Genomic DNA, 25,172 nt, shown 5'->3' on the forward strand with positions numbered 1-25,172 from the left:
GTGTGTGTGTGTGTGTGTGTGTGTGTGTGTGTGTGTGTGTGTGTGTGAGTGAGTGAGCTGACACTTCTGTCACACTAAAGGGGAAATGTGGTCATGCCGTGGGTGACCTTTGAGTAAAAAAAATCACTGTGTGGAAGATAAAAGGGAAACCCTGTTCCACCAGATGAGTCCAGGTCCAGAGGCATCACATTGCAGGTGAAACACCAACTGACCAAACAGTGCACCACTTCTGACATAAAGAAGGATCAGGAAGTAAATGGATCAAGTACATTGCAAATGACAAGTAAAAAAAAAAAAAGTTCTTTATTTAGTTGATGTCATAATGAACATGTCAGTATGGGGTCAGATCAGTCTCAATATTATTATTAATAAATGCACACATGAAACAAATTTAAACAAAATTCTGCCTTGTTGACATATTTTAGGCTAACGTTGCCTTGTTTATAGAGATGCTTTTTATTGCTTTGAATTCTTTTAACGTTCGTAAACTCTTATGGTATTCGAGAGCAATCGTATCGTAAAGAATATATTTGAAGGAAGGGGAAAAGATATTTCAAAATTCAGATTAATAATAATATATCAATTGTCTATAGCGCTTTTAAAAATACCCAAAGACGCTTTACAAGGCAGAGACAAACAAACAAACAGGGGGAAAAAAAAAAAAGAATAACTGGAGAAGCTGTGCTGAATGGGTCATGTAGTGGAGGGTAGGGTGCAGGGGTTAGCAGGTGAAGGCGAGTTTGAAGAGGTGGGTTTTGAGGGCTTGTTTGAATGATGATAGGGAGGGAGCCTCACGGATGTGGATGGGTAGGGCATTCCAGAGGGGAGGTGCAGCAGCTGAGAAGGCCCTGTCACCCGAGGTCCGGCGCTTGGTCCTGATGGTCTTCAGAGTGTTTGCACCGGCGGACCTGAGGCAACGGGTTGGGGCGTGGAGGGGAAGGAGGTCTGTAAGGTAGGGAGGGGCCAGGTTGTTTAGGGCTTTGTAGGTGGTGAGTAGTATTTTGAAGTCTATTCTGTATTTGACCGGGAGCCAGTGGAGGTTGTGCAGGACCGGGGTGATGTGTTCATACCGGCGGGTGGAACTGAGCAGTCGACCGGCAGAGTTCTGAACATATTGGAGTTTATTGATGATTTTGTTGGGAGAACCGTAGAGGATGCTCTAGCAGTAGTCGAGTCAGAAGGTTATGAGGTTATAGATGAGAATTTCGGTGGTGGCAGAGGACAGGGAGGGTCGGAGGCGTGCAATGTTCCTGAGGTGAAAGAAGGCAGTCTTGGTGATGTGGTTGGCGTGGGGTAGAAAAGAGAGGGCGGGGTCGAGGATGATACCGAGTTTGCGGACCTGGGTGGAGGGGGTGACGATGGACCCATCAATGTTGAGGGAGAAGGGCTGGGCTGAACGGGTGAGGGAGTTAGGGTCGATGATGAGTATTTCAGATTTGTTGCAGTTGAGTTTGAGAAAGATTAGATTATTTTTCTACAATCTCTTTAATTCATTGTGGTTTCAGCAATCTCCTGGTACGGATGGTCAAAGTATTCTTAATGACTAATGTAATCTATTTTTTGATATTTAAAAATCAACAGTCATGTCTTCTACAGACCTCAATTTCCATTGCATGCCTGATGTCCTGCATCTGGTAAGAAATCTAAAAAGGGCCCTTGTCCATTGACAGATGTTCATAATTCCTGAGGATATCAACAAAGAGAACCTCCTCTCTAACAAGGTTTCAGTGGTCCCTATTTAGGACTTATTGACCTCAAAGAAGGAATGGCATTAAAAATAGCTACCCGTCTATCAGCTGCAGCCATCGGGTCAAGTTGATAAGATGAAAGTTGGTCCTGCTCTGAATCTATTCAATAAGGCAACAAGTCCTGGGCTGAAATACAGCAAGAAAACCACCCTCTGTTCTACCTGACTACAGCATGGCTCCTGGAGCAAGTTGATCACTGGTTTGATCTCAGGTCATCTCGCCATCCAATTACAGCCCTGAGCAGGCTCACGATGGAGGAGTACCAAAACCGCATCACCTTCCTGGTGACTTCCTCCAGGACTTCGTTCACCTGTTCATTGGGATGAAGATTGATCAAAAGGGAGGTTGGAAACCTGGTAATACCAAATTACTTTTTGGCCATACAGGAAGAGATGCTGACCAGACTACACAAGTTTGTGTTAACGTCAAGGTTCACACAAGAAAATACATTCAGCTGTGTAAGGTCTAAAAATCCTGTCCCAACTCCAGTGGAATTCCATCATGCACTGAGAATCATATCTGTGGGGCAGTTCCTCATCAACAATCAGGTCTGGGAGCTACCAGGAAGACGACAGTAGCTTTTTAGCAGACTTTCTGGACACAGTGAAGCAAAATATCACTCCGTCCGTCAGAGTGGAACAGCTGATGGCAGTGAACTGAGCAACACCTGACCTCACAAAAAATTAATGAGAAATGTATTCTCTTCCATCATGCAGGCTACATCGTCCACAAAGTCATCAGGTTTGCCAACGTCTGTGAAAAATGCTAAATTGCAACAGAGCACAAGATAACAGTCCTTCTGGCGAAAACAGCATATTCTAGCAAGTTGTTGTCAGTAGCCAAGCTTCAACATCCAGCAACCCCCAAACCGCTCCAACATTGCTCAATTGAACGCATTAGTAGTTGCAATGGAAATATTTGGACTATCCAATGCTCCTCCGCTTACCAGCACCCAGCCAACATCCAACACCTAGCCAACATAACAGCTCCTAACCCTGAAATGAAAATAAAAATAACCTTGTAACCTTGTATCCAGCACCTATCCAATACCACTGTTCCTCCCCCTTCCAGCACCCAGCCAACATAACTGCTCCTACAGCAGTAACATCATTGGTATACTAGCAAGATCCCCTACAAAATACAGTAAATAAAATACATGTTTAATATGATTATTTATAAAACACAAAAAAATGACTCCCCAGTTAGTCTAGTGTTATTCATTTTTGAAGATTGCTTTTAAAATTTTAAACTTACCTTGTGTTTTTAATCTCAAATAGGTTCCACAACTTACCTCTCCTATATCTATTGTGTTTAGAAGTCTCAAATATGCATTCTAAATCAGTGGCGGGCTGTGTATTTTATAACTGGGCCTTCACTGCTGTCCTACTACAGTTGAACCACCTCCTAATAACCTCATTACAGCTACAGGTTATTATTTCTTTTGTGTAAAAATGAAGCTCAGCACCTACAAATGCACTAACTGCAGAGTGCAGATGTATGAATACGCGCATGACGGAATGCTGCTTCATTAACGGTTAATGCATATAGTCAAAATCAATTCAGCAACACTGCGGAGCTACAACACGCATTCCACCGCACACTGAAGAGCACGGGCAATTCAAATATTATTCACATCAGAGGGAACAATATTAACCATATCATAAAAACGACACCATAGACACATTATCACAGTAGTAACGCTATCACTCCCTCCAGCAAATACACGACACCTTAGTTCTTGTTACTGACGGATTTATTTGTCTGTCAACACCGAGAGGGAAAATGACTCCACTTGAAAACACGTTAATCTTCAAAGATGATCACTTAAACACTTTAACTTAAACTTACCTTTAACACTTAACAGTTCAATGACACGGCTCCAGCAAGAGGTCCTTCTCGATTCATGGACGCCAGTGAAGACAGTCGAGCCTCCCCAGCTGTATTTCTTGAATACGTTTTAAAGCGTTTGAGGCTGAAAATGTCCGCTCGATAGAGGCAGCAGATATCGGGATTGTCACCGCCCAACATGTTATGCTAGCCCACTGACCAATCAAGCCGCACATAATGCTGATGTACTTGTCGGCCAGCTAGAAGCTCTGACATGTCAAAGAATACGCCCAACATGTCAAACTAAAGATCTGATTGGTTGAAAACTATGACAATCAACAATATCATCCCCATTCACTTAAACTGCAAAGGGATTCACTTGTAATTCTGAAGGCCTCGGGCAGATGTTTTTACTTAGCGACAGCATAGAGGTGAAATCTGATTGGATTAAAGCTCTCCTTAAAACAAGCTGTGCTGGAAGCAGAGCAACTGAGGAAGACATGAGCTGTGTAATGAGAAAATAAGATAATGGGAAAAATATTTTTATAAATTATAATACATGTAGTATACAGTATTTCAGAAAAATTATTAAATTATAAAATAGCTATAACTAACTATGATTCTGTTTAGGCCAGCAGAGAAGGCTTTGCAGGACCTGACGGCCCACCACTGGAATTAGCATATGCTAGCTAGCATTAGCAAGCTGTCATATTACTAATCTATCAAACTAATACAGGCTGGTTATGTCTTTTCTGACAAAATAGTTAATTGAAATATCAACACTGCAAGCCAAGGCATTGATTCCTTATGGCAGCTTAAAGTAAGTTAGATAGCTACTTATTAATGTCTAATAGGAATGTTAACACGTGGGGTGCCAGTTATTCCTTCAACATCGTGGATGTAGTAACCTTCAATACAGTGGCTGTATCCCTTTGTCAGGATTATTTTGGGGATCTTTGCAGACTTATTTGCACACATTTGGTTGTTTAAACACTTAGCTTGGGTGCACAGGTAAATTATTTGGACCATCAAAGCTAGCTGGTTAGCTAAAGGTTAGCAGTCTGGCTAGTTTTCTCCTTTTGCTTTCGACATCAGACAAATGCAAAGTGACAAACATGCTGAAGCAATAAAAACAGTATACACTATTGTGGCACCAATAAACCATTCAGTTAGCTGTGGTCATGTTGTTGGTCATGTTTCTGAATACCCACACTGTTCATTGGATGTATTGGGGAAGACACTTCTAGTTGCCTTCTGCAGAGAAACATTCGGCTAAGTCAGTATACAGAGTGTGTTTTTACAAAGAAATGTAAAGTCAGTGTTATATCTGGATTCATGTTGATATGAAAATGGTTCTTTTGTCTCATACGTTTATGTGGTAAACCTGCCTGACATCTGTTGTATTTTATTCCTTCAGGCATCATCACAAGACAGACTAGGGACTGGTTTGTCTTCTTCCTACAAAGAATCTGACAAGGGCTTCATCATTATTGGTAAATGCAACAACTAAATTCATAATCCGATAAATCATCCCTGGGTGTCACACATGCATGTATGTCACCAACATACATTCAGCACACACAGGCACACACTGAAGCACCAGTTCAGCAGATAAATGGGACTTGAATTATTGAATAGGCTAATTAGAAGTTGTGAGGCTTGTTTGATCACAAAGGAAAGTGTCCGTTATTGCACAACCCAGTTGTTAAAGAAAGCAGATAACGCCTGCAGTGACAGCATGACTGGTGAAATATAACCTGCTCCCCACCATGACTAAAACCCCATTCATAATACAGTCCAACTCGGAAATGTTCAGCAACATTTCCTGCATGGGGTAGTGTGTGAATGGGAGCAGGGATCAATATTCAACGGAATCTGTACTGCCAATTTCCCACATCAAGACCGAGTAACATTTTGGGGGAAATACCGGAACGGCAGTATTGTGACTGAAAGCAGTAGTATTTCAGGGACAAGCACCAAGAGTCACGTCTATCTGACGGAAGGCGCTTTTACGTGGAATGAGCAAACCAACCACAAGACTCCGCTGATGACGTATTTAAATCCGCCACTTTTTAAGGTTTGGCATATTACACACTTGTTGAATATTTAATACATTTCAAGAAAGAAAAATGTAAAATAACGGCAAGAGTGCTGACGGATCAAAACAGAGTTAACGTATGGCGGGAAACGGAGGGTGGGTGCTATGCTTCCACAACGACGGCATCATCAACGGTACCTGTCGTGAACGCAGTGCACAGCGTAGGCGATTAGCTAGCCAGTGGGACACGCACACTGGGACTCTCATGCACTAACGCCGGGTTCCCACTGGATGCAGAAGTGCCGTGTAAGGGCCACGCTTTTCGGAGAAGTGCTGCCCACATCCTTCCGGCGCCCATGTCAACCAATAGAGCTGTGCACACAGGACCCGCCCCGCCGCGGCTCTTCTGGCGTGTGACCCGTGAGCCGCAATCGACTCTGGCAAGAAAACACACTTGTTACACAAAAAAAATCAGTAGCTCAGATTACAACACACATAGAGTTAATATGACTTCACTCTCTGCTCAGGTTGACATTACTTGACTATATCTCTACATATCAAACAGTCGTTTGCTGCTATATTAATACTTTCTGTAATCATTTTGAATTTAGCCCTGTTGGGAACGAAAAGGAGCGTGTTTGAGTTATCAGCATCAAAGAAAACTAAATCATTGACATGAATAGAATTATTAATGTCAATAAAATGATTGATTATTAATAATAACACGGCACCACCCTGCGTACAGGGACCAATAACCAAACAATAAACTAAGTCTCATAATTAGTGTTCACTCACAATGTCAATAGTCTGAGTACTATTACACATTCAGACTGAAAGTGAAGGTTTAAGTTCGAGCAACAGACCACATATACAGCTATTATCACAATACATGCACAAAGTAATCACAGACAGCTGCTCTTTAAAACATAACAGAGTTTATTAAGTTCGAATAATAATGATCTAGTCAACTAATATCTAAACTAACAACAACTATACATTTATGAGCACGCTATCTAAAATCAACAGACTATTGGAAAGAGGGGGGAATATGTGTTTGTATGTACAGTGTGTGTGTGTGTGTGTGTGTGTGTGTGTGTGTGTGTGTGTGTGTGTGTGTAGGGGGGAGGAGCGAGGGGACAGCTCAGACCACGTATGACGTAGTCTCTAACGTGGCGACGCCTCTCGCGAGACCACAAGATGACTCGACACTCTAAAATGGCGGATAGCCAAAAGGGAGACCCCGGTGTCTACACATGCCTGTAGCTACATTAGCTCAAAGCTATATGTGTGTGTGTGTGTGTGTGTGTGTGTGTTAGTAAAAGAGGGGAGCAAGCAACCAAAACAAAATAAAACCTCCAAAGATTAAGATCGTCCGCACCCCGCTGGAGTTCGGAAAACTGTTCTCTCAGTCAGAGGAGCAAAAACAGCGGCTCTTTGTCACAGACGTGATTCTGACCTTTGACTTGATGAGAAGCAGTTCCCGAACTCACTGCGGCTGTCTCAACACGAATCACGGTAGCATGGAATACACAGTAACTTCTACACAACACTAGCAATCTCAGGGATCGTCAGTGTCGGCGATCATAAAGCATACACCACGTTATAAAAATGAACAGTACTTTAAGCACACAAAACAAAGAAACACAATGAACTTGTAGAAAGGTGGCTGAACCACAGGGGTCCTGGGGTGTCTTGGCCCTCGGCCAATTAGATTGCCGCGGTGCGTTCAGGTAACCTCAGGAAAGCATATTTTTTTGGGTTAGCAGGGTCGTCTTACCGGAGGTCCCGCCTCGGCATCCCTGCTCTCGTCCAATGAGAGCAGTGTTGCATTTGGGGGGAGGAAACTCACACCCTTATGTGAACTTCTTCAGAGTTGGGGGTTTGGTGCTCATCAAACTACAATCACGATGAAACCTTTGCTTGCAAAAGGGAAGGCCTGACTCTCTTTGTCTCACAGCACATGTCGAAGATTCCAACAGCCCCTTTAAACATTGGAATATTCATGACAAAATTATGCATTTTTAAAAGAATAGACCTTGGCCCTAGACCTAAACATTGAAAAAGGAGATACAATGTCTGTGCTCTCCCCCTTACACGTGCACATGCAAAATCATTACTGTGCGTGTTTGTGTTTCAGGTGCATTTAAGGACGGGGTAGCTGAGGGTGAGATTGAAGAAGAGATGCAGCCAATCTCAGCACTACGCCTGGTGGTTCACTCTGACGCTGACGTCTGGGCTCTACTGAGTGAGGTCTGTCCTGAGAGCGTGCGTGTATTTGCAGGTGTTTGAATGTGTGTGTACTTATACTCACAGATCAATTAAACAGCAGTACCGTAAAGGATGTTTACATAATATTCTCAAAACATAAAGAGTTCAGTTAGTATGAAATGAGCCGCTGCATCACACAATACACTTGCCAGCATCACAATCCCCGTGCACCAGTGGCGGGCTGTGCATTTTATACCTGGGCCTTCACTGCTGTCCTCATTATGACGCCACAGCTACGGTTATTATTTGTTTTGTGTAAAAATGAGGCTCAACACCTATAAATACACTAACTGCAGAGTGCAGATACATGAATACGCTGAGAGTGTGTCTCCTCTCTTCTCTGACTGCTGCGCGATGCTGCTGTGAGAGTAACCGCCTGTGAGTGCTTTGTGGCGGCTCACGGCAGCACCCGCTGCTCGCTAATGTTCTTTTTTTGGTATATCATCAGTAGTATATTTATAAACTTTATTATTAAAACAAATATAGTCAGGAACAATTATTAAAAGTATGTCAGGTGAGTAACCACACATGCAGTCAGGGCCATAAGTATTTGGACTGTGACACAATTTTTCTAATGTTGCCTCTTTAAATGACTCAGTCAACATGTGGTTGAAGTGAAGACTTTCAGCTTTAATTCAATGGATATAACAAACATATCACAATAACCCTTTAGGAATTACAGCCATTTTTACACAGTCCCCCACATTTTCAGAGGCTCAAAAGTAATTGGACAAACTAACATGATTGTGAATATAATCATTATTTTTAATACTTGGAGGAAAACCCTTTGCAGTCAATGATTGCCTGAAGTCTGGCACCATAGACATCACCAAAAACGGTGAGTTTTTTCCCCTGTAGATGCTTTGCCAGACCTTTTACTGCAGCCTCCTTCAGCTGCTGCCCGTTTGTAGGTCTTTCTCAGAATCAGAATCGGAACCGTTTATTGCCAATGTATGTAACATACAATGAATTTGTCATGGCAGGTGGTGCAGGTTCCGCCTTCAGTTTTATCTTCAGAAAGTGAAAAGCCTGCTCGCTTGGGTTGAGATCAGGTGACTGACTTCGCCAATTGAAGAATATTCCATTTATTTGCATTGAGAAGCTCTTGGGTTGTGTTCACATTATCTTTTGGGTCATAATCCATCTGCACTGGGAGGCGCATTCCAATCCGTTTTGTAGCATTGAGCTGAATCTGAACAGATAGTCTAGCCCAGGGATCTGCAACCCGCGGCTCTGGAGCCGTATGCAGCTATTCAGCCCTTCAGCCCTCTGTTGCGGCTCCCTGAGTCTACATCCACACCAATACGTATTAAAACGGGTTTTAACAAACAAAAACGATCTCCGTCCACACGGTGTTTCAGCATCGTTTTCTAGATGATCTCCGTCCAGAATAACACGCCTGTAAACGAATATCACGCCACTATTCACGACCACTGGGCATGGTGGTGCCGATGCAAACAGGAAGTAGATTGGATGCTTAGTTAAAAAAATACGACAGAGTAATAAAGTAGTCTTTTATAATGAAAGGTCGTGTTTGATACTTAAGATCTTCTCTAAAATCTTCCTCTATGAACTCAAACAGACACAGTTCGTGGAAAGTTTTATTTTTCAGACTTAGTTACAGCGCTGCAGGTCTTGTTCTATCTCTCACACATCAAACTTACTTTAAAATGAACACTTACACATAATGGTTTACTAGATTATGGGTCATAAATATGGTCAACACAAGTCTCACATTTTCTCCGTTTTGTTGTCGTCTGTTCTCACTCGTAGCTCTGCTGGTGGCTGAAGTCTGTCCTACTGGAGAGCAACTACTGCTTTTGTTCCTTTACATTTTATGTGTGGACAGCTGCTTCCTCTGCAAAAATGCAGACTTTAACAGGACAACAGCTGCTAGTAAAGACAACGCCTGTAATCAGTTGTCCATGTTGAATTGACCTGGTAGTCGATCGGTAATCAATAATGTTGTTGTTTGTGAATTTCCGGGTAAGGGTCACGTGATAGGGGCGTGACGAATCAGGGAAGGACACATCGTGACTGCTAAGAACCAATCAAGTAGTGAACACGTGATCATTTCCAAATGTATGCGTTTACGCTGTCTACACGACAAAGCAAACCCAGAGTTTTCAAACTCCTCCGTTATCGGTGCTCTGAAACTCCGGCGTAGTGTGGACGCTCTGTGTCAACATAGCAGAACATGTGCGTTTATAAATGGAAACGGAGTAATGTGGACATGAGGCTTTGATAGTAAATAACATGGAAATAAATGGTTATTTTTATTTTATTTTTTGCACAGTGGACAATCTTTCAAAGGGAACACCTCTTATCTTGGAGTTTGAGGTGATACTGTCACTGAAAATAGCAATAGAATGTCAAGAATTGTCTTTATTCTTGTTCTATAATTTCATAAATACAACAAACTATAGTGTTTGTATATATAATATAACTACATATAAAACTTTATAAATTGTGATATCAAATAGCTTCTGCGGCTCCAGACAAATTTAATTTGGTGTAAAATAGCCGTTCCTTTCCTTCTCCACACTTCTCCAAGTTCATCTTGGTTTCATGTGTCCAAAAGATCTTGTTTCCAAACTGGTCAGGCTTGTTCAGATGTTTTCTGGCAAAGTCTAATGTGGCCAGTGGACCTGGTGGAACATGTTCTCTGTAGGGCGGTGCCACATCCTTTCAATTTCAGCAAACATCCCAGAATGATTTAATGCAAAAACATTAAGGTATCAAACACGCATTACTACTTTGCAGTTAAATATTTAACATTTATTCCAACATGAAAAAAAGCAGTAAATAACACTTTGATAAACATGTCAGGACATCTTATTAATGTCCCCGTCACAGGCAATTCAGTATAATATAATACATTACATTACAGTCATTTAGCAGACGCTTCTATCCAAAGCGACTTACAATTCAGATTTTATCACATTCTACACCGTAGGCACAGCTACGGGAGACATGTTTGGGTTAAGTGTCTTGCTCAAGGACACATCAATGTGCGACTAGCGGAGCCCGGGATCGAACCGCCTACTTAGACACAGTCGCCTCTAATAATATATATATATATATCATATAATAATATGTAGTATAATATAAAACACACACACATATTTATATATGTATATACATACATAATATAACAATAGTGTGTTTATAGAGATGCACCTTGTTATAGGAGGTAACGATCAGGAGAAGTAAACATGAAGTGTAATTATGAATACTGATGTTAAATTAAGCTATGATGAGTTTTCACTGTTCATTTACCATCCCAATTAAATGTTGATGCCTCCATGACCAAGTTAAGCAGATGAGACTGAGGACAACTATGTAGAAGAAAAGATGTGCTCCTTGTTGTAAACCCTCTGTATTTAGATTATTGAAAGCGTCTCTTGATTGTAGACTTGATTGACGCTCTGCCTCCTCCAGAGTCTTCTTGACTTCAGTAGATGTTATGAAGGGTTTTTCTTCACCAAGGAAAGAATTGTGTGATCCACTTTAGATGTCTTCTGTGGTATTCTGGGCCTCTTGGTGTTGGTGAGGTTGCCAGTGAATTCCTTCTTTTTAAGAATGTACTAAGAATGTTGATTTGGTCATTCCTAATGTTCCTGCTATCTGACTGATGGTTTGTTAAGTGTTTGCAGCCTAACAATGGCCTCCTTCACTTGCATTGACACCTTTTTGGTCTGCCTGCTGAGAGTTCCAAGGACCAGCTACCAAATGCTGATATAACATTTTGAATCCTATTATCTGCATCATTTGTCATGAACGAGTGACAGAACCGACCACACCTGGCCATGAAACCTTTTGTCAGACAATGGTTCAATTACTTTTGAGCCTCTGACAATGTGAGGGACTGTGTAAAAATGGCCATAATTCCATAACGGTTCATGTAATATTTTTGTTTTATCCATTGAATTAAAGCTGAAAGTCTACACTTCAACCAGATATTGACTGCTTCCTTTCAAATCCATTGGAGTCGTGTAAAGAGGCAGAATTAGAGAAAATTGTGTCACAGTCCAAATATTTACGGCCCTGACTGTATATACATGTGTTTTAATAACTACTGGTCACCACATACCCTTTCATTTCACATGGGAAGAGGAAGAGGTGTTCCTCTTAAATGGTAAATGGACTTGCATTTATATCAGGCCTTTCTAATCTTCCAACCACTCAAAGTGTTGTACACTACATGTCACTTTTAACACACTGATGGCTGAGGCTGCCATGCAAGGTGTAACCTGCCCATCAGGATTGACACCTCCCTTACTTTCCTGATACTATTGTCACATGTCATACTGGAACCACTTCCACGTTCATTATTCTCATTGGCTGACCTCATTTGGCTGAGCCTTTGTGTTGAGAAGGAGTTTCACTAAACTGAACTAGAGTCGTGTATAGAGGGCAGATCGTTAAACTGCTCTATAGCTTCTTTCATATTTTAGTAAATATGCCTGTTAACTTTTCCCAATTATGAGATGAGGAGATCAATAACAGATGTCATGCATGAGTGTGCGGCTGTTTTATTTTACTGCTAACACACTAAAATGAAACATAAAGCACAATTTAAAAAAACATTTTCTGCTCGGCACCCATTTTGCAGTTCAACATGGCACACTGCGCACAGTTCTCTACAGAAGACACATGAATCTGACATAAAGTCATGTGTTTGTCATTCAAAATGCCACACCCATGCACCAATTGGCTAATACTCGTGCCACCTGGCCAAACATCTAATTGATTGATTGTCTCATCAATAATTACATAAGCACTGATAAAAAACCACAGGCACCAGTTTACAACAACAATGGAAGCCAACATAACGGCAAGAGGCCAGTTTTTAAAAACGTGTATTAGCAACTAGAAAATAATATTAAAAATGAATAATCCTGCACTCTGGCTATTACAAAAAAGAATCCACACCAGTCACCATTTGTGGATCGTAGTAGCTAACAGAGCAAAATGGAGAAGAAGGAAGAAAGGTGTGTTTGGATATGAGACATCGTTTTCATTTCCAAAACAATGTGGCTGAAGTCATTCTAGGGAAACTTGATCTGTGTCCCTGCAACGCAGGCAGTACAGCAGATGAAAGTGTGTGTGTGTGTGTGTGTGCGTGTGTGTGTGTGTGTGTGTGCGCGTCTTGCGGCAGCGAAGATTTGCTTAACACTCTCTTGTTCCTGTCTGTCAGATACTCATTACAGTTTGAATACCACAGAAAAGAGGAAACCACACGCGCTGCCATCAGGTCCAGTGTTTCTCCTGAACAGTCTGCTCCCTCTGCTGGAGGAGCACTATCACTACAGGGACTTTATTTCCAAGGATTACATGAAGTGCCGACACCGCCTGTGACTGTGGTCTGTGAGGAAGGTTCAGTGTTTGTTCTGAGGTCAGACTGCAATATGAAACATGTGGAGTTGTGGAACTTCCCTTGTGAATTGACCAAAATTGTCTACATAACTGGCTCAGAGTAGCTGTTTAGAGATTAATTAAAGAGCTCATTGTTAAAACAGCAAAACTACTGTATGATTAATTAATCACATTTTATTTTGGTGTAATAAATAAAGAAAAAAATGATGCCACCTCATCTTTAGAGTATTTAATTTCAGCTCCTTTCTTTTTTTCTGCCCACATTTATATGTACTACAATACTGCAAAATGGGTTTCCCAAAGAAATATAATTTAGTGTAACAACCAAACAGCCTTTGTAAAACCTCACAGGTTTTCTGTCATTACGGCTAATTAGACCTCTGTTCAGGCTGAAGGTGTGCCTGAGCTTTGATGGGAATCTATTAGGTCACAAATTGTCATCTACCAATAACAATGAAAGAAAGGTGTGGTTTGTCCCGCCCTGAAAGGTTTACAAGGCTAACAAGAGACTCATGAAGATGTCACTCAATTAATCTATACACGCCCACACAGTCCTGAGAAGAGGTCTAATTAACTGAAGACGCCTGCGTACAGAGGCTTTACGGTAAACTCATTCATTTGAGACCTGGCACCAACATGTGTCTGATACAGCTTATTTGAATTGACTATTAAAGGATTAGGCTGACAGTATTTTACTTATTGTCATCAAATCCTAAAGCAACAATGAATTCAACTAACAAGTATTGCATATGAATCCAAAGCCTGATGTATATCCTTCCTAGGTCTCAGAACCAAAGAGCTGAGAGCCACAGACGGGGGGAAGATGTCAGAAAGTACCAACACATTGTTGGGTGTTGTCTTTTTGTGGAATTTGTTGTGGAAAAACATAGAACACAGCTGGCCGTACCCTTAAAATGGTGCTATTTTAAAATTGTACCCTTTAGAGTGGAAAAGCCTCGTTAACATATCTTACAAGCCTTGTGTCCAATACACATTACATCAGTGTGATGGTGTCAAATACCGATGTGGTGTCACATGCCCACTGGGATTAGTTTATGTAATTCTATATTTCATAACTTCAAAACTTGAAGTACACAAATGTCAGATTCGTAACATTGTTTGTCTTTGTTCAGACTGTTCCTAATGTGAATGGAACTTTTGCTCATTTTAGAGTATTATTTAGGCAAAACTCTTAAGAAATTTTACCTTTGAGAACTTTGGTTTGTTTTGTTCATGAAAAAGGGCGTTGTAGAAAACATGTTTATATTTCTCAAAGTAAGGTATGGAGAAGGTATTGTTTTGATATCTTTGCCAAAGGCCGGGTATCATGTTGTAGTTCAAAAAATGTCAAACAATGCCGGACTCTACTGTGAGGACACAAAGTCAGAAAGATTCAAACTCTTTAAATTGGGGCTTTAACCTCCAGGACCTTCGGCTAGTCTCTACTTTGCTACCAGACACCGGGATACGATCGGAAACATGGCTAAATGCCTTCTTATGCTACACAGGTAACACAGATCCAAACACTATTGACTTAGAACCGTGTCAGTATGGCCTAGACTAGAGCCTTAAGTAACACCCAGTTTCCCAACATCTTAACAGGATCTCTCTCTGGTAATGAACATGTTGATATTTATGTTCCCGGTAAACCAGAGCATACACATTAATTCAATATAGAGGGACCAATGTCTAATGTGGAATATTTCATTACATTACAGTCATTTAGCAGACGCTTTTATCCAATTTCTTATCCAATATCACATTTCTACACCATAGGCACAACTACGGGAGCAATTTTGGGGTTAAGTGTCTTGCTCAAGGACACATCGACATGCAATGATCACACTAGTCTCACTTTTATTCACCCTAGAAACCTACAGGTGGGTGACAAATGAAAGGATAAATATGAAACATAAGTGTTATTAATGGGATAATTCCAATTTTTTAAGTGGGGTTGTATGAGGTACAATGTATTACTTATAGTAGATCGTGGTTGGTAGTCCCAAGCGTATTTTACTCACCTACTTCACACACCTAAATAATATATCTATATCAGTTAAAGTCTCCACTATATTTACAATATTTTCACCGCTTTACCTTGCTGTCAGACAAACCTTTTTAATGAGGAACTGAAGCCGTTATCTATGTTCTCTTCAAAGCCACCAGACTCCATTGACAAAAACAAGGTGGATATTTCATATTCACCAAAGTCACACATTAACCCAAACAACACTAATCGACCGAGGCAACGGAAGACTAGCAACTTCCCTGTTCTGTGAGGTAAAATTTTTGTTTTTGTCAAAGGAGTGTCGTGGCTCTCAAGATAGCCTTCAGTTCCCTGTTGGGAGGGGCTGTCTGACAGCAAGGTAGCTGCATTTCTTAGGTTACCAATTTTATTTAGATGCTTCCTTTAATTTGTCACCCGTCTGTAAATGCAATATAACACCGAAAATGCAGAGGTGCAAAGCAGTGGCATATTTGTCCTTACGAGCACCCTTAGTGACCGTGAGCATATGAAATATTGAACCTAGCTCAGGAAACATCACTGACAAACATTTCATCAAAAAGGAACATCACTTTATTAATAGTAATGTCAGATTAGCAACAAAAAACATATGTAAACAATGTACAAATGCAACAGGGTTAAAGATATTTCAAAACTTCGTGGATGTGTTTAACATTAATGCACCAAATATGCATATTTGTCACTGAATTATTGAGAGGCTAAACTAGGACATTGCTGGTTTAATGGACAACGAACAAAGGTTCCGTTCACTTACATTGTGATGCGTTCAGGCTCTGTTCGGTGACGATCAATATTGGGCGAAGATAGATTATAACGTTATGTGTTCACATGTAATCTGTAAAATGTAGTTTTGGTGAGAAACTTGAATGAATCCAGATGTTTGAAGGAGATGTTTTCACAGCAACATAAATCCAGTTATTAACGAACCCCCACAATTTACACAATGGAGCTCAAATACAAAAGCTTTTACCAAAGTGAGACCTCTGGTAAAACTACTGGTAGCTGTTTCCACACGACACCACTGTAAGTGTGTAACTGGTAAAGGATTTAGTGCACCATGCACTATGACCATCTGTTAAGAGTTGGGTATGCTGTTGCTCAGTGAGCAGGTTCCTGGGACTTAAGATGTTTGGGATGAGAGATGGAGTTCCATGTGGATCTGAGTTGCAGCTGACTAAAATCTAAAACCAATGCAATGAGGGATTTCAGAGTTACTACAGCTCACACAATGTATTCTACTTCTAAATTTAAAAACCTGTGGTGCATATCTGCTGATTAGTTGATCTTCATAACAAAAGTGGGTCTTTGTATTCCGACTCATTTTCCAGGACTGGAAACAGCTTTCGTTTTCTCTTGTCTGTACATTCTGATTTGATAAATGCAACACTGCCTCCTAGTGCCTGTGTGAATGAAATGAGGAAAACCCACCTCTGCAGACTCGGGGTACATCCCAAGTCTCGTTATTGCATCCCCGTTTCCCTCACTTGCGTCCTTTCCATGCGAAGAGAGAGGAAACAAGGAAATATGTTTTAATTAAGAGATATGAGACGTCCTTCCCTCAGTGAAGCGACATCTGTTTCTGATCACAGCTGGATCAGCTGTCAGTCGGCTTTAACAGCTGGAGAGACTTTTGAGAAGTTTGTCTGTTCACTGTACTTAATACTAATAAAGACACAGTAATCATCACTGTAGAGGTGTTTCTCTCTGTTACATCTTTAACAAACTGTGTCCTGTTTATAAGCGCAGGATCTATTTCTACCGGCAGAATGCGTTTCTTATTTATTAATTATTTACGTCTGTACATTTTGAAATTGTGTTTGTGACGTCATTATTAAATAACCTAGAATATGATTATTGTTTCTCTTGAACACTGGAGTCAATTTATTAGGCTCCATGTTTCAGGTTAAACTTAAATGATAAAACTCAAACACTCAGGAATGATCAGCCTCACATGACTGAATGAAATGATGTAAAAAGTGTTTTGTCTCTCCAGCTCTCTCTGACTTTAATTGTTTCCATAATAAAAGTTATTGAGGGAAATCAGATCATGAAAAGACAAATCTTTCTAATAAATGAAGAAAGTTGTTTGTGGTCCTTTTGTTGTTCAGACTACAATGTACATTTATTTAAACCAGATGAATCAGAAAACTAATCAAATATAAACTAGAGTTTATTCTGTGATCTGTCTTCACTCTGGTGTTAAACTCCAATGATGTTGAGAAAAAAAAAAAAAAAAAAAAAATCACATCGGCTGCAGCGTCCAATCACATGACTGGTGAACAATGAGGGGGCGTGTCGGCCGTTAAAACACTTCCTGGAAGCCTGTTCTCCTGGGTCCTCGCTCATGGCTCCTCAGAGATCCCTCCTCCCTCCTTGATCCTCACTCCTCAGAGCAGAAATAAGAGCTTTGGGACGGCCATCAATATGGAGCAGAACAACTTCCGGTTCAAGCGACAATCGAGGAGCAAGGAAATGACAATTAAGAGACTTGGGATGTACCCTCAGACACAGGTTTTAGGCAGTATTAGTGGATCCACGATGTTGATCATTGGAGTCAAGTTATGGAATGTCTGTGGGGTCCTAGATCAAAGGTCTCAGAGGTTCTCCTTACTTTCGTTTGTTCTTGGTGTCAGTGGTCTGGAAGACACTGGAGGCAGACATGAGGTTCTCAATGTACTGACCCAGAACCTGGTTCTCGGACTTCAGCTTCAGGTTCTCCTCTTTGACAGCATCTACTCTGGCAGAAAGGTCTGAGAGAGAGAGAGAGAGAACACACACGTCATTGTAGGTAATATATACACCCGTGGCTAAAAGTTTAAAGTTTTAAAAGTTTACTAAGTGTAATTACAAGCATGTCATAAGTGTCAAAGGTCTCTCTCTCTCTCTCTCTCTCTCTCTCTCTCTCTCTCTCTCTCTCTCGAACAGGTGTGGCAGTAATCAGGCCTGGGTGTGGCTAGAGAAATTGAACTCAGCTTTCCAAAGATGTGATAAACCACAGTTAATTTATGTTTTAACAGGGGGGGCAATCACTTTTTCACACAGGGCCATGTAGGTTTGGATTTTTTTTCCCCCTTAATAATAAAAACCTTCATTTACAAACTGCATTTTGTGTTTACTTGTGTTATCTTTGTCTAATATTTAAATTTGTTTGATGATCTGAAACATTTAAGTGTGACAAACATTCAAAAAAATAAGAAATCAGGAAGGGGGCAAACACTTTTTCACACAACTGTATATACACAAACCGACTTGAACTTTAGCAGCAGTATTTCTATATCTTACAAGTGTAAAGTATTGTAAACGTACAATATTAATAAAGAAATAATAATAAAGAAAGCTCAGCAGGAGTTTCATTGGGCTACATTTGGAAGAGCTATTGATGACGCAGCCTAACAGTACTGCAAAATACTCTGGAATAATGTGAGATCCATTTTTGATTCTTACCAGCACATTTTCATGCTGGATAGCCTTCATATGTATCTGAAGTACACACTGGTCAGTTGTTCTGTTTAACTACGCTGGTTTAGATTGCAGAGGGCAGAAATAAACGTTGAGCAGGTAAGTCAATTGAGAACTGTTGGATAACTTTTGGAATCATGACACTATCTCCGTTTACTTGAAATATTTGCATGAGTTGTTATTAATTAATGCTAATGTACACAGGACAACAGTTTTAACTTCCATAGAATCAGCATCTAAAACAACCTGACATGATCGTCACTAGGGATGGGTATCTTTTGGTTTTTTTCCGATACCGGTGCCTGAAGTATACTATAAATATTATATTGGCACCGGTTTTCGGTACCCAACCCTAATCGTCACACATCTCCATTTGGGTGAAAAAAGCTAAAAAACAGCTGTAGGAAACTTAAGAAGTTTAAGCTCCTGTGCCATGTTATTGTTAACTTCTACAGACAAGCACATTACAAATTCGCATGGGATGTTCATGGAAGGGCTCTACAGCAGGGGGATTAAAACCGCCAGAACATCATAGGTACCATCTACGGAGCATCAGTGATATCGGTGAGAAGAGGAACCTGAGAAGAGCTAAAGGATATTAAAGACGACACCCATCCAAGCTACAGCCCGTTCACCCTGCTGCTGTCTGACAAGACATATAGGGTACATCCACACTACTATGTTTCCATTTTAAAACGCATATCTTTTGCTCCGTATTACTCTGGTAATAGTCATTTGATATTCGTTTTCAGGCGTGCTAGTATGGACGGAAATCATTTTTAAAACAATGCTGAAATGCCGTGTGGACGGAGATTGTTTTCTTTTTCAAAAACCCGGTTTGAAAGAGAAACGTAATTGTGTGGATGTAGCCCTTGAAGTATCAGCTGCGTATCACCAGACTTCAGATCACCTTCTTCCCTCCGGCTGTGAGACCCATCCTCCATCCATTTTTCTTTTTATGTAGCATACAACTGCATTTCTTTGCGCACCCGTGTTGTACAATGACAATAGATGAATCCTTGAACCTTGTATCACGCTTCCCTATAATGTCAGTCTTTTGTGTCACATTGAAAAATGTAATGCGTTTACAATTATTGATGTGGTTTACATCAAATTCTGAAAAGAAAATATTCAGGGAAGCAATTTTTTCAATTCACATAATTATCATGATACCAAACTGTAAATGCTAGAAATCAGATGTGGGCTGCCAGTGTGACACAGTTGATGATCTGAGCTTATGTCTTCTCACTGGGTTGAAGCTTGTATTTAGTATGGACGGTTTGAACAACTAAACGTGTGCGTGTCATTGTGTTACCCTCTAACGTGTGCTGAAGCTCCAACACCTGGTTGATAAGCCTCGTCTTCTCTTCCCTCTCGGCCTGGTTCTCCATGTCACCTGCAGCGGCGGAAGGGGCAGTCAGACTGACTGCCATGTGACCTGAGGACAGATTACTTGTGTGTTGTCTCACCATCCTCTGAGCTCATGGTGAAGTACTCGTCTTCCTTTTTTGGAATGCAGGGCTGCGACTGTCAACACACTGCAAGATTTAGGAGGTAACGTTCTAACATTTAATCAATTGTATATGTTTACAATACCAGATACACCAGCTTAAGCACTGTGGTGCTTTTGCCGCGGACCAGGAACCACTAACGTTACGCTAATAACGTAATAAAATGATCGTGCTTGCAGGTGTCTTTACCAAAACTCCCAGAAATATTCCGCCTAAATAACGTTAACTGTTGCGTTTCTGTCAGATAACGTTACGATAACGCTCATTTGACAGGTAGAATTTAATAAACGTTAACAAAGTGCTATTTAGAGGTACGCCGAATTTATTTTAAGAACATCATCATTTAAAAAAAAATCTAAGATACATATAGGTGGTACACATGTCATTTTGTTACGATCTAAAAATGCATCGTAGCGGAGTGACGTTACATCACATAACTTTCTACAATATTCTGACAGCCTGAAGCAAAGGAACCTTGAGCCCATTCGCCCAAACACAGCGAGCTATCGCATCTTAGAAGCCACCCCTGGCTTGTTAGCTAGTCATGTTGAAACGGGTGACAGAAGAGGCCAGCTGGCGGAAAAAACAAACACAACCTTAGCCAGGCCTGTTGCTAACGAGCGGTTAGCATTCTAACATAAACTAGCCACATGCTGTTTGCTTCAACTGCCCCATAGTACTCGCAGTGTGTAAACGATCTCGGCACATACCTTACGATGTGAAAACAACTGCTGCGCCGAAATGCAGAAAACCAACTAACGGGTGTGAGTAAATCTCCCAGCTAGTGATTGGCACCAGCTGTGTTCAGTATGTCCTGTTCGCAACCAACAGGCCAGTGCACCAAACAGCCGCCAGGGGGCGATATGAAACCAGGACAATAACGGCACCAACAGCACAGGCGTCTGGTACATCTGTACAGAACATGGATGGATGAGTGTATCCCATCATTGCTGTGAACAAGATTCTACGAGAAAGGTAAAGGTGAGAATACATGGTGATCATCCAAATAGTTTGTATAAATCAACCTAACGTCTTAAACACCCCTGTATGTGTACTATGAATGACAATTCCACAAAAAGCTCATGAATTAAAGAAAAACAGAAATTGTATTTCACTTTGATAAATCAATCTTTCTTTTGTTGTTTTATAAAATGTCACTTTGCAGGAGAGTAATATATATGTGATAAACTTGGGCGCGGTTACAAAAAATGCATTTTAGGAGAACTAAATCCTGGGGTTTGGTTGGAATCAAAAAGACCGGTTAGACATTATTAGAGTTGCAAACCGATGAGTATCCTGTGAGCAATCCTATTTCTGAAATAGAGCTAATTTTATAATCCTTCTATTTAATTGGTTATCCTGCATTAGTAGGTGGAGGTGAAATCTTCAGATGCGGATGTGGAAATACTTGTGTGGTATTATTAATAATAATAATAATAATACATTTTATTTATATAGCGCTTTTCATAAAACTCAAAGACACTTTACATTAAAATCATCATATATATAAAAGCAATACACTAAAAACATAAAATACACAATAGTGGTCACACATTAAAAGCAGTTTTGAACAGGTGGGTTTTGATCTGTGATTTGAATATGGAAAGTTCAATGCAGTGTCGGATGTGTTTGGGGAGAGAGTTCCAGAGGGAGGGGGCAGATATGGAGAAGGCTCTGTCACCCCATGTCCGGTGCTTGGTCCTGAGTGGAAGAGACAGGAGGTTGGCATCAGAGGAGCGGAGCCGACGGGATGGAGTGTGGTGGTGAAGCAGGTCGGTGAGGTAGGAGGGGGCCGGATTGTGGAGGGCTTTATGAGTGAGAAGGATTTTGTATTGGATCCATTGTGGGATGGGGAGCCAGTGGAGGTTCTGGAGAACAGGGGTGATGTGTATTCATGGAATACACATTCCATGCAGTATTCCTATGAAACCCTGCAGAGACAGAGTGGCAAAGTCAGGTGATACCCAGGTAACCTACAACCAAAAAGCACTCAATTAACATTCTCACATTGTGGAAAGTCACTCATCAAATACGTATATTCTGTCATGCCATATTATATTGAAAACACACATTTAAATATTTGTTAAAAACAATGTATTCGCTTTCTTAGTGGACTTATCCTTTGAACACTTATATACACCAATCCTCCTCCAGCTGCTGTTACCCTCGAAGAACATACAGTGTCCACAGTGTGAGTACTGTAGAGACTGTTGTCTGCAACCTTCCTTCTTTTGCCATCCGGCCCCATCGTGAACGACTCAGCCCCAGCCCTAGTTGTCCCGGACGGAAGAGGAGGGGACGCTCTCTGCAGTAAGGGAGGTGTGGAGGAAGAAATGTTGTGGCCTAAAGCCCCAGCAGCAGGAACAGTTGTGGCAAGTGGCGGCTGGTGGAAACATTTCTAGGTAGGGCTGTGCCACATCCAGTGGTGTATAAAGTACTCAAGAGCCATACTTGAGTAAAAGTAAAGATACCTTACTGGAAAATGACTCCAGTAAAAGTAAAAGTCACCTATTAGAATACTACTTGAGTAAAAGTCTTAAAGTATCTGATATTTATTGTACTTAAGTATCAAAAGTAATTTTCTGATATTAAATGTACTAAAGTATTGAAAGTAAAAGTACAAGTAAATGCTGTTAATAAAAAAGCAAAGGGTCAGAATTATGAGAATTATGAAGTTTATTCTTTTAAGTGCTGTGGCCACCCATGACCAAGGACAAGGAGCTGTGTTGAAAATAATTGGGTTGGCTGTGATCCATCCAGGAGCAACAATGTTCAACATAATATATTGTACATAAGTATACTTTTGCATCTACTATGAACTTATCATCATAATTCTCAGAAAAGCAATATCACTATCAAGGAGTTGTAACAGTGTGTTTATAAGTATGCTCATTCCGACTAGAGGATGTAGAGGGCAAATGCATAATATTGTGTTCAGCAAAAAATATCCACTTGATGCATCAGGTCAGTGTTTTGAGAAAGGACACCTGCCTTATAAACTCCTATGGGCCTGATTTGAACACAATAGGCAAAGGTTTTGCTCAAGCTGAATCTGCAATTGGGCGACTGCTACCATCATAACTCCATCTGATCATCCACAAAATGACTCAAATATCAAAACATGATCAATACTAAAGCAGCACCGAAAGCAACAACCCAGTCATTACTTCAAACTGAAAAATGTCCTGTTCATCTTCAAAAGAAGTTGGTTTTCAAAATTGCGAGAATTCAGTCTCGCTCTTCTTGGGCTGAAGACTAGTCCTGCGATGCTAAATAGCCTTTCACATGCCGCTGAGGCAGGTAGAGGTGTGTTCAGCTTCAGCTTGCGCACAGCTGGGAAGGATTTCCCTAATGCTGCGCTCTTGCGGCTCCTGTCAATCCTATGGTGTGGTGGCTAGCTAACGTTAAGTTAGCTAACGTTAGCCAACTAGTGCTGCAATGATTATAGCTAAGATGACTCAAATCAACAAAATCTCACAACTGTCAACACTTCCTCAGCTCACTAACTCGCTAGCGATCCACGGGTGTTGGTCTTCGTCACCACCGTAGTTTGTTGCGGGAGTAGCAGGTGCTTCCATTTCTGCTTCGGTCATGAAATCAGTCATCGTAGAGTGGAATTCTACTTATGTAGGATCGCTAGCTAGCATCCTGGGCATTACTGGGAATCAAAACACCGCGGCTTTGAGAGCACTTGTTTGCAATTGCGCATTAACGTGATTAACCAATGATTTAACTTGCAAGCTAGGACCACTGATTCGCCAAACCTGCTTGCTTGCAGTCTCTGTTCCACCACAGTCCCCGACATTGGTCTCATGATTCATTTTTCTAAAGATAGATTTGATTTTGTAGCGAGTAACGAAGGTTTCAGGGGAAATATATCGGAGTAAAAGTATCAGTTTTCTTTGCTAAATGTAGTGAAGTAAAAGTAAAAGTCAACAGAAATATAAATAGTAATGTAAAGTACAGATATCCAAAACATACACCACTGGCCACATCCAATCAATTTCAGCAAACATCCCAATATGATTTAATGCAAAAACACGTATTACTACTTTGCAGTTAAATATTTAACATTTATTCCAACACGAAAAAAAGCAGTAAATAACACTTTGACAAACACGTCAGGACATCTTATTAATGTCCCCGTTGTTTTAAAAAGCTAAATACGACTGCATCCAGCTAGCCAAACCTGTCTGGTAGCTAGTAGAGAAGCTTCGCATGTACTGCTTCCCTTTCCCGCTAGTCTGCTGTCTGATTGTGAGGTCAGGCTGATCTGGGATCAGCTCTTTCACTTCAGTTTCTCCGCCAAAGTTCTCCTCTCAAACAGGTCTTGGAGGAGCAGTGCTCGTGCTCGCCTGTAGAGACTAGTCCTGACGAGGACGCGCAGCTCGGGGCAATACATATTTCGCCCCAAGCTGAATTTATTTCAGTACGCTGATTGGCAAAATTGTATGTCACACATTCATATCTTTAATCAACAATTGGCTAAACTGCTTCATAGACCCGCCTCCTGTGGCCGATTTTTCCAGCGACCCATTGCTGCTGAGACATGCAGACAGGTGGAGAGGACGTGCAGGAAAGGCATATATTTTGCATAGATATCGTATTTTACACATATTGCTGGGCAGGGGCGTTTCTAGGATTCAAAGAAGGGGGGGGCTTAGCCCAAAGGGGAGTGGCATGTTTGCGGCCGTAGCGCGCGGCAATTTTTTTTGGGGCCCATTTGGGGCCTTGGATATCCATTGTTTCAGACAGTTCATAAATTGGTTCAATCAGAAAGAGTGTGATTTTGCTCGGTAGTTTTGCTTGCATTCAGTATATGATAACACAAGAGACAGAATTTCAGGGTCATAGTGAAATTTGACAACACAAATATGAACTTTTCTCAAATAAAGAGAGAAATAATTTTCCTGCTT

The 25,172-nt window shown here is 40.9% G+C and overlaps 2 protein-coding genes across 6 annotated transcripts in view; one reads left to right on the plus strand and one right to left on the minus strand.

Moving 5' to 3' along the window:
- The window catches only part of LOC116400256 (alpha-1,3-mannosyl-glycoprotein 4-beta-N-acetylglucosaminyltransferase B-like), a 30,642-nt gene extending 15,612 nt beyond the window's left edge, over positions 1-15,030 (plus strand). Inside the window, exons 7-9 of the mRNA XM_031878011.1 lie at positions 4,993-5,068; positions 7,751-7,863; positions 13,082-15,030. Coding sequence (XP_031733871.1) covers positions 4,993-5,068; positions 7,751-7,863; positions 13,082-13,099 — 207 coding nt within the window. The 3' untranslated portion in view covers positions 13,100-15,030. The remainder of the gene's footprint in view (positions 1-4,992; positions 5,069-7,750; positions 7,864-13,081) is intronic.
- A 2,681-nt stretch (positions 15,031-17,711) lies between these two features.
- LOC116400252 (short coiled-coil protein B-like) lies at positions 17,712-21,086 on the minus strand. 5 transcript variants are annotated; one of them, XM_031878006.1, is made up of 4 exons: positions 20,967-21,086; positions 20,215-20,272; positions 20,061-20,141; positions 17,712-18,036 (listed from the first exon to the last, which is right to left on the minus strand). In XM_031878006.1, the coding sequence occupies exons 2-4, from the start codon at positions 20,228-20,230 to the stop codon at positions 17,894-17,896; spliced, it is 240 nt and encodes a 79-aa protein (XP_031733866.1). In that variant the 5' UTR covers positions 20,231-20,272; positions 20,967-21,086; the 3' UTR covers positions 17,712-17,893. The 5 variants fall into 5 exon arrangements, with proteins under 5 accessions (XP_031733866.1, XP_031733865.1, XP_031733864.1 ...); XM_031878005.1 differs by having other exon boundaries at positions 20,215-20,283; XM_031878004.1 differs by lacking the exon at positions 20,215-20,272 and having other exon boundaries at positions 20,061-20,183.
- Between the last annotated feature and the right edge of the window lie 4,086 nt (positions 21,087-25,172).

The sequence above is a fragment of the Anarrhichthys ocellatus genome, unplaced genomic scaffold, assembly GCF_004355925.1.
Source record: "Anarrhichthys ocellatus isolate YVR2014 unplaced genomic scaffold, GSC_Weel_1.0 scaffold158, whole genome shotgun sequence".
In the NCBI taxonomy this organism is placed as follows: Eukaryota; Metazoa; Chordata; class Actinopteri; order Perciformes; family Anarhichadidae; genus Anarrhichthys; species Anarrhichthys ocellatus.

Bases quoted from the DNA above. Each gene is read 5' to 3' on its own strand.
- LOC116400252 (XM_031878003.1), bottom strand. From the start codon at position 20,217: ATGGTGAGACAACACACAAGTAATCTGTCCTCAGGTCACATGGCAGTC. The intron at 18,037-20,060 runs GTAACACAATGA...TCTCTCTCTCAG, and splicing joins GCTTCAGCACACGTTAGAGG to ACCTTTCTGCCAGAGTAGAT.